The following is a 10,035-nucleotide window of genomic DNA, read 5'->3' on the forward strand; positions in this document are numbered from 1 at the left end:
AAAGCACTTTAATTTAATAGATCGTTAAAGATCGCGATTCAAACACCAACGTGATTCTATTCCTAAATTACAATGATTCATCTGTTTCATTCCTAATCCTTTGACGTGTGCGATCAATGTTGTGATCACTTGGTTCGTCCGTGCAGTGTACGATCACACCAGTGTGATTTGAACATTTAAATTTGTGTTCACGCTGCCATTGACCTAAAGAGAGCAGCTGTCTGTCATGAATGAAAGGGCTTCACAGTCTTTTCAGCCACATAGTATCATTATTTCTGTGTTACAAACATTCAAATCACAGAAGTACTGGGATAAATAGTTCAGATATAGTTTATAGTTCAGATATAAACTGTGTACGATGTGTATGGTAGCGATTAAAATGGAGTAAATCACCTTTTGAAAGTAATTTGACTCTTCAAATGAAGATTTATCAATTACATTACGCCAGTAGGTTGTGAAAAGGGGCTGTTAAAATGTATTTGTCTTTGAATCATACAAGAGATTCGTTCAAGAACGCTGATTCATCCAGTAATGAAACAAATACATCTTGAGTGAGTCATTGAATCATTCATTCATAAATTACATGTGATTTTGTTTAGTTGTCTAATGTTTTTTTTTTCTTCAGAATCATGAGAGAACCACAACTTACATTGGGGGCAAAAAAAAAAAAAAAACTAAATTTATCCAGAATCATGCAGTTCTATTTTGCACACAAACAGCTCTTAAAGAGTCCAGTTTTTATGTAGCCTGTTGATTTTTGTTCATGGTATTCAGCTGCAACTAAATGGTTTGCAAAAAAGAGACACAGGATAAATGTTTGATATAGTTATTTAATCATGTTGGAATCGGAACTGGGAATCGAAAAGAATCTGAATCGATAAGCAGAATCGGAATTGATCAAATTCAAACGATACCCAACCCTACTCCTCATTCCATCTGCTGCAGTGCGCTGCCATTGTGGAGAGAGTATCATGACTATGCATATGACGGTATCAAATTTTCATGTTGCTAATGCTTTTATCACGGTATACGGTATTATCACTGTATTGAAATTTAGTTGTCATAAGTGTTGTCATAACATATAACAGGTTTAATAACTTTTTTTTCTTGTAACAAAAAGAACTGAACATTTACATAGCTAAAATAAAGTAATAAACAATATGTATAAAGTAAAACATTTCACACAGATTAATGTGCAAAAGAATTATAAAGACCAAAAAGTAACACTTTACAATAAGATCTCATTAGTTAACCTTAGTTTTAATGCATTAACACTGATAATGAGCAATAGCTACATTTGCTACAGAAGTTACTAATCTTTGTTAAAAATTACAACTGTTAGTTCATTAAATAATACCGTTGCAACTTTTGATTTTAACAACGTGTTATTAAATATTAAAATTCCCGAAGATTAATGAATGTTTAGAAGAATTTTTCATTGGCAGTTTAACTAATGTTAATTAATAGAGCCTTAATGTAAAGTGTGACCAAACAATAAAGAATCAAAACATTTTCAAACAATATCTAGGGCTTGTTGTAATCCAGATTAAAATGTAAAAACAAGTTTGAAAATACCTATTAAAGGGGTCCTATTATGCTTTTTCATTTTTTCAACTTTAGTTAGTCTGCAGATCTTTTTTATGCTCAAACAGCAACATTACAAAGTTACAAAGCTCAAAGTCCACTTCAAAAAGAGATATTTTATTTAACAGAAATCACGCGCTAGCTTTCCCAAGGCAGACGAACTAAGAGTGGTTACAATCATCCGGGTTTAAATCACGCTCAAATTGATTTAATTTTGACGCAATATTTATACTGAAGCTCCGCGGAAAGTTACAAAAAATGTTGTGCACACCGCCAGGCGAAACGACGTTGTGCGCACTCAAAGCGAACTTGCAGACACGTCAAGTTTAAATCAGCCTTGAGAGTGTGTGCGTTAGATACAGTGAAGACAGCGCGTTAGTTTAGAACCAATAGTTAGAAATGGCACTATAGTAAGCAGTGTTTAATAAACAGCTGTTTTTCTAAATTCTGCTGAGGTGAAATTCAGTGCAGTAATGTATCGTGATTCGTATCGTATCGTGACTTTGCTGGTGATACACAGCCCTAATGAACACCATAGTGAATTTAAAAATCTGAATGGCTATTTAAATACGTTTTAGAAAGTAGCCAGCTGCTTTGTTTAAGGGGTTTCCGGGGTAACACTGCATTTCTGCTCTTCAGCGCCATCTGCTGTCAGAGAGTGAATGTGGCTTTCATCCGGAGACTTTCTGTGCCTTGATCGTGGTAATATCCTTGCTGTCTATGGAGGGTCTGAGAGCTCTCAGATTTTATCAAAAATATCTTAATTTGTGTTCCGAAGCAGAACAAAGGTCTTACGGGTTTGGAACGACATGAGGGAGAGTAATTAATGACAGAATTTTCATTTTTGGGTGAGCTAACCCTTTAAAAATGAATTTAAATCAGTCCAATTATTCCTCTTGGAGTAACTTCAGCATCTCATGACGCTGACCATCGCGTTGATCAGAAAATGTTACATATTAAAATAAAGGATGACATGCATGGTAGGGCATCAGTATAAATAAACAGTTTTAAATATTGACATTTATGACTAAGTCCAACTAAATTATTTTAATTTCCTTCACAAACTGGCGTCTGTCCATTAGTCTGGAGTTCTTTTGCGCTACTAATTGGAGCCGGATGTGACGACATGGGGACTGATAAAGGCCTATAGCCATCAGAGTGTGTAATAGTATATAGGAGACCAACCGTGGACTTTTGGCATACTCCTTTCAACATACTATGCTTTGGCACTTATTCTAATCTCACATACTATTTAGGATGGATAGTATGAACATTAGACCGCAGGGTTATTACTCCTGTTACTTTCTTTGCCTGTCTCAGGTTCTGTGGTGACTCCTCGTCCAGACCACAGCTCTTCAGCGCCACCTATGATCCAGGCTGCGGCATCAGCAGCAGGACCTCCTCTGGTGGCGTCTCCTTACCCTCCCTCGTATCTGCAGTACAACCAGGTCATACAAGCAATGTCCCACTACCCTGGACAGGTACCAGCCTACACGTTTTCAGTAGAACAAATGATTCTAGTATATTCTCAAACAAGCAGATTTTGTTTTAAATTGTTAATTGTCTCCTCCTCTTTTAAAAAAAAAAAAAGAGTTGTTTCTCTGTTGTTTCTCTCTCTGTCCTAGATGTATTCTATGCTCCAGGGTGGACCACGAATGCTTGGATCGGGAGGGCACCCACAGACTCTGGGTCCCCCAGGCCCCCAATACCCTGGTCAAACTGAAGGACCACCAGGCCCTCAGCAGGGGATGTATGGTAAGGATTTTTTTTTTTTATCGTAGACTGGATTTGGTTCATTGTGTGAATATATAATTCTTGTACAGTGTTATCAACTGTTTTCTCTCTCTCTCTCTCTCTTTCTTCTTCAGCTCCACAGTCATTCTCTCATCACTCCGGTTCCATCCATCATCCTCAACCCTCCAGCACCCCCACAGGCAGCCAGCCACCCCCTCAACACCCCGCCCCCAGTCCAGGACAGGTACGTCTGCCAGAACTTTCTCTAAATACTTCTACAAGAGATCCCCTAAAATTTCACAAGCTCTCAATAATTGTACTAAATATGTACTGTGTTGACTTCTTTTTATAGTCTGGTCAGTCTGGTCCTCAGCCTCAGTCTTTGTATCACTCTGGTCCGCTGTCAGCCCCCACGCCCCCTAACCTGCCCCCAGGACACAGCTCGCCACAGGCCTCCTACTCCCTTCAGGGCTACAGCCTACAGGGACACCAGCCCCTGCCTCACCCCTACTCCTCTCTAGGACAGCTGACACAGGTGATGACCGTAACCATGCACAAAACGCCTCCACATCGGCAGTCACATTTCTGAACAGTGCAGTTCAGAAATGTGACTGGGATAAACAAAAATAAACTGGATTACTTTAATAATTCATAGAATGATATATTACTGTTTTTATGTTTGGTGTCCCAGAGGACCCAACAAAGTAAGGCATAACAGGCGGGTTAAACATCTGCAGGGTTCGTACAAGGTGCTTAAAGTGTTTGAAGAATTTAAGTCCTTGAAAACCTTTGAAAACAGCCATATTTATGATAAGGTACTTAAAAAGTACTTGAATTTTTAAAAGGCAGTATATATGAAATTAGTGTTCATTTTTGTTTTCGATAAAAACAATCTTTTTACGCAAAATTAACAATGCTGCACATGTAAAATACCATTTCTCCCGGCTTTTGGGAGCGCTCGAGATCTTGCGATATTACTCCTTGAGGTGAAAAGCGGTCTCGCGATATCAGTATAAAGTTGAGTTTGTGGTAAAACCTTTGATAGTGCTTGCATTAGATATGTGCTTGTATTCGGTGATGCGATATATCACGGTAGTGAATATGCACGATATTGTTATCGTGGGCACTTCAAAATACCATGAATAATTATTTAAAACAAATTATTCAGATTTTTTTTAATGCATTTTAAGAATATTTTCTCCATCAACTGGTCACAATGCACAACACCGCTGTGTGCTGCGTAAAAGACGCATGCGCACTCTAATGTAAACAAGCACGGATGAGAAGCGCATGGCAGAACACGTGAAGGAGACACGCTGAATGAAAGCACACTTTCACTCTGACAGCAGATGGCGCTGAACAGCAGAAATGTTGCAACCCCGGAAACCCAGTGAAAGTGAAAAAGTGACAGTGAAAGTGACGTGACATGTGGCCAAGTATGGTGACCCATACTCGGAATTAGTGCTCTGCATTTATCCCATCCAAAGTGCACACACACAGCAGTGAACACACACACACCCAGAGCAGTGGGCAGCCATTTTTGTTGCTGTGCCCGGGGAGCAGTTGGGGGTTCGGTGCCTTGCTCAAGGGCACCTCAGTCGTGGTATTGAAGGTGGGAGAGAGCGCTGTACATTCACTCCCCCCCCCTACAATCCCTGCCTTTACGAGACGCGAACCCGCAACCTTTGGGTTACGAGTCCGACTCTCTAACCATTAGGCCACGACTTCCCATAAACAAACCTCAAACCCCATAAATGAAGCAGCTGCACTACTTCCTAAAAACATATTTAAATGGTAAACCATAGATGCATATCTGGTTTAAACAGCCATTCAGATTTTTGTATTCACAGTGGTGTTCATCACAGTACCAAATACTTAAATATTTAGACTTAATAGGCTATTTATTTTCAAACTTTTTTTTTACATTTTAATTAGGGCTGTGCAAATAATCGAATGCGATTATCATGCGCATCTCGTCAGTAAAGCCGGTTCTGTGATTAGTAGTAAATCTCCCATCACGTGCTTTCAGATGAAGCAGCATTTATTACACAGAGCCGTAGTTCACTGACAAGCTACGCAATATATCGCGTTCATTATCGGTGATGTATCGCCTGCGATTATGAATGCGATATTGCGTAGCTTGTCATTGAACTACGCATGATAATCGCATCCGATTATTTGCACAGCCCTAATTTAACAAAATAACATACCCTAGATAATTAAATAGATAAAATAACACCCTAGATAATTTTTGAAAATATTTTGATTCTTTATTGTTTGGTCACACTTTAGGCTACATTAAGGCTCTATTAATTAACATTAGTTAATTAATTATTTAACATAAACTGTCAATGAAAAATTCTTCTAAACATTCATTAATTTCATTATTTAATAACACGTTGTTAAAATCAAAATGCAATGGTGTTATTTAATGAACTAACGGCTGTTTTTTGTTTTTTTTTACACAAAGATTAATAACTTCAGTAGAAAATGTAGCTATTGCTCATTATTAATTAATGAATTAACTAAGGTTAACTAATGAGATCATATTGTAAAGTGTTATTCTTTTGCACTTTAATCTGTGTGAATTTTTTTGTGTATTTGTATGTAAATGTTCAGTTCTTTTTGTTATAAAAAAAAATGTAGGGATGCAAGATATTATCAGCCCAATATCGGAATCGGTCAAAAATGGCTTTAAATGTAAATATCGGCATCGGCCTGATATGAAAAATTATGCCGATATGTCTTGCCGATAAGAGGAATACATTAACTCACATGTGCTCAGGGTGTGCTAGCGATTAGATCATGTCAGCAGTGTGGCTCATTCTTGATGCAAAGTTTTGCCTGAATGATGATTAGATTCACTGTTTTGGATGGCTGCATTTAAACTGAGAAAGCATGTACAGAATGACGTCTTCGGTGTATGATAGAGTAAATGGTAATAGCACCTGCAGCGGCAGCCTCCCCCAGGTCCTAATGCCCATTCGGTAAGCAGTTAATTCCGTAGGGGGCGCTGTTGGCCTACTTCTAATAAAATTAATGCAAAATACACAAATAATATTTAGACTTTCTGATTAAATAAAGCAGTAATTGATGCCATAAAATCATTGAGTATGTTTTGATTTAAAGGTCAGAAGCTATAGCTTACATTAACAAAAAATAACAAATCACAAACATGACACTTAAATAATTTTATATATACTGATTTATTCATTAATGTGTAATATGTTATATTTTAAAGGGGTCATATGATGCGATTTCAAGTTTTCCTTTCTCTTTGGAGTGTTACAAGCTGTTCGTGAATAGATAAGATCCCTGAAGTTGCAAAGACTAAAGTCTCAAAACCAAAGAGATATTCTTTATCAAAGTTAAGACTCTGCCACACCCCCCTAAAACAGCTCGTTCTAACACACCCCCACATATCTAGGTCACTATGTGGGAATATTTGCATAATGCGCCCAAATGTGCAGCAAAGAAAGAAGGCGTGGTTTCAGTAACCGAAGTTAGTGTTGATGCAGCCATGTCAGGGAGACGCTGTGTGTTTCTAGGCGAAAGCAAAAGTTTCCAAACAAAAGGAAATATATCGGCATCGGCTATCGACCAGAAAGAGTTGAAAAATATCGGCATATCTGATATTGGCAAAAATCCAATATCGTGCATCCCTAAAAAAATGCATTAAAACCTGTTATAGTTTGACCACTTTTTTTGCAACTAAATTTCAATTTCGTGATAATACCGTATACTGTGATAAAAGCATTAGCAATTAATTGCAACATGAAAATTTCTTACCGTCATATGCCTAGCTTGCATTATATTGTTCACAATATTGCACAATATTGCTTTTATTGCATGTGCTGTTTGTTTGGGTTTCATTTGGGAACGCATAAAGTCTGACGCACTTTGTGTTGCACTGTTATCATTTACAAGCGTGGTCTCAGCAGCTCGGTCGACACTCTTCCTCTGCATATGCTGTGAGTTTGGGTTGCTTTGTGTTCATCTGGGAAAACAGTGTGTGTTATCTCGCTAGATTTGTAATATAAATCATTTATAAACCTATGCCAACACAGGAGAATACATCAACATATTTCTAAATATGCGATTTGTTGTACATGGCGATTTCAAAATAAAAGTTGCTCTGAGTTTGCTTGTGTCCAAAACATTAAAATTAAATGGATTTAAACATTGACTCACGCTGTAAAGTGAAACATCACCAGGCCGTTTGCGCCCTCTGCAGGTGTTTGTTATAATACGTAATGTACTTAACGTCCGCATGAAATCACAATTTACCATATTTATTTTTGCACATTGTTAGTCTCAAGGTAAACAATTAATCCATGCAAGTTAATCCTCTGAAAAAAAATGTCTTGGTGATCTTTAATCAAAATCTGATCTTTTGCTTCCGCTCCGGAATGGCGCTCCTGCTCTGATGAGGGCCGCTTGACGGCTTGGGCAGAATTTGCTTAACCACGCCCCTCAAACCGTTAGTTTGCTGCGAGTGAAAGATGAGGATGAGCTCAAAAATAAAACCCTGCCCTCTACTCAATATTCTGTTTCAGGTGGATATACGTCACCATACTGAAAGTCAGCAGCAACTTCCGGTTCATGCGGACTTTAAATTGGCTATGTTCATATTATATATAGGCATATTACATTATGTATTTTAACAGTGTTGTTCAATAAAACCATGTAATTACTTGGTTTTGATACTTTATTTGAACCAATTATGATTGCCTCATCGTTAGTTTATATATAAATAGTCATACTAAAGCCAGATTACTCAATTGTCAAAATTATCAGTAGATTACTTGATTACCAAAATAATTGTTAGTTACGGCCCTAGATTAGTTAAACATTTCAAAGTACAACCGCATTGTTTTGCATTTTGTGATTAAACGACAAATGTTTTGTAATTGAAAATTTCTTAAAAATAATATTAAAATATTATCTCGTTCTAGTGAACCAAGTCTCTGTATTTTGTCCCAGCTCATGAGCTAAGTTTGTCACACCCCTAGTGCATGATATAGCTCATAATTTTCCAAGTGTATGATATAGCTTTCTTTCATACGGTAAATCGTATTCATAAAATAAAAGGAAAGTGATAACTTTGCCATAGTATCCTTTCAAATGTTAAAGTGGCCACAGTCATTGCATGCTTTGCTTGTGCTGCACTTTATTTGTACCATTTTATTTTATTAGTTTATTTATTATTATTTGAAAGATAACAACAATATTGTTTGAAAGTCCTTAAGTCCTGGAATGTCATTTTGCAGTATATGTAGGAACCCTGCATCTGAATCATTACCAAGTGTTCTGTCAACCATTTTAGTAAAAAAAAAAAAATTTTTTATACACTTACCTATTTTTGCATTCATTTTCTCCCCTTTTTTTTTTTTTTTTTCCTTTGTAATTATATATTCATGTTTGCTGACTAACTTACTTTTTTTTTTTTTTTTTCCTTTGTAATTATATATTCATGTTTGCTGACTAACTTAACTTTTTTTTTTTTTTTTGCTTTTTCTTTCAGACCCATGCTCTCTCGGGTCCTCACCACTCAGGAGGTCACGGCCCTCCACCTGTGATGTTGCTTCATGCCCCACCACCCCCTCAGCAGGGTTCTGGCCCCCAGCATGGGCATCCTCCACCCCAGCAGGGACCCCACCAGCACTACACCTACATTGGACCACCTCAGGGTGAGTTTCTTACAAACAAAAAACTAACGTTTGTTTGTTGCAGTCAAGTAATTTGTGTCCCGAAAGCTACAAGCTTACAGAATTAGATCTAATTTATATTTAAAATACAGCATTGTGCAAATGCATTTACCAAGATTTTATTTGTATTACTTTTACTATTCAGTTTTTAATTTGTTTTATTACAAATTATTAATTTGTGTTTCTCTGCTCCCATCAGTGTCAGTGCAGGCTCATCCTTCCCAGCAGATTCCATTCCACCCTCCTGGAAACTGACAGAGCGGCTGAGACTGAAACTGTGCGGATCACCACAGAGTGAAAGAGAGCACCCCCATCTGGATCTCCTGTGTGATCGCATATTCGTTTGTACATAAAATCCAACTGAACAGGTTTTGTTTTAGATACCTCTGGCAAGACTGAATGTGCTCGTTTTATTGTTTTTTTTCCCTTTTTTTTTTTTTTTTTAATTTGAGTGGACGGGGGCACATAGTGTCTAATGCAGAAAGAGGGAACGAGTGAGCGTGTAAGACAGAACAAAAATGGAAAGAATGAGGGACATTTTTATAAAAAATACAATGACCTCTCTCTTTGTCCTCAACCCCCTTATTAAATAAGCAAATAATAAATGGTTAAAAAAAAGAACAAAAAAAATTTAAAAAAGTGTATAAAAATAAATTTTTTAACTCTCCTTTTGTCTCATGTGTTTTGAATGTTATTCTCGGAGTTGATCTTTACCGCTGGCATTCGCTAAATTTCTCAGCCATAATTACAATTTCTATTCATATTGTAGCACCATACACCATATGATTTGTAAATCTTTTATTGTAAAATTTATGTAGCCATTTACAAACCAATAGCTAACATGTTTATTAATTTTAATTCGGGATGCACCGATACCACTTTTTCCAGTACTCGCCCGATACCGATACTTTTATTTTTGGTACTTGCCGATACCGAGTACCGATACCAATATTTTTATTGCATTTGTACATTTTTTAAATATTGGGTACAGAAACCAAGAGAGTATGTA

The 10,035-nt window shown here is 37.1% G+C and overlaps 1 protein-coding gene across 3 annotated transcripts in view; it reads left to right on the top strand.

Moving 5' to 3' along the window:
* The window catches only part of LOC107660850 (ataxin-2-like protein), a 30,868-nt gene extending 21,215 nt beyond the window's left edge, over window positions 1–9,653 (top strand). For all 3 annotated transcript variants that reach the window (XM_016450278.1, XM_016450287.1, XM_016450296.1), the window contains 6 exons: window positions 2,905–3,065; window positions 3,210–3,339; window positions 3,453–3,562; window positions 3,671–3,853; window positions 8,843–9,008; window positions 9,226–9,653. In XM_016450278.1, coding sequence (XP_016305764.1) covers window positions 2,905–3,065; window positions 3,210–3,339; window positions 3,453–3,562; window positions 3,671–3,853; window positions 8,843–9,008; window positions 9,226–9,281 — 806 coding nt within the window. In that variant the 3' untranslated portion in view covers window positions 9,282–9,653. The remainder of the gene's footprint in view (window positions 1–2,904; window positions 3,066–3,209; window positions 3,340–3,452; window positions 3,563–3,670; window positions 3,854–8,842; window positions 9,009–9,225) is intronic.
* The last annotated feature ends 382 nt before the right edge of the window (window positions 9,654–10,035 follow it).

The sequence above is a fragment of the Sinocyclocheilus anshuiensis genome, unplaced genomic scaffold (genome assembly GCF_001515605.1).
Source record: "Sinocyclocheilus anshuiensis isolate Anshui unplaced genomic scaffold, SAMN03320099.WGS_v1.1 scaffold2630, whole genome shotgun sequence".
NCBI classification, from domain to species: domain Eukaryota; kingdom Metazoa; phylum Chordata; class Actinopteri; order Cypriniformes; family Cyprinidae; genus Sinocyclocheilus; species Sinocyclocheilus anshuiensis.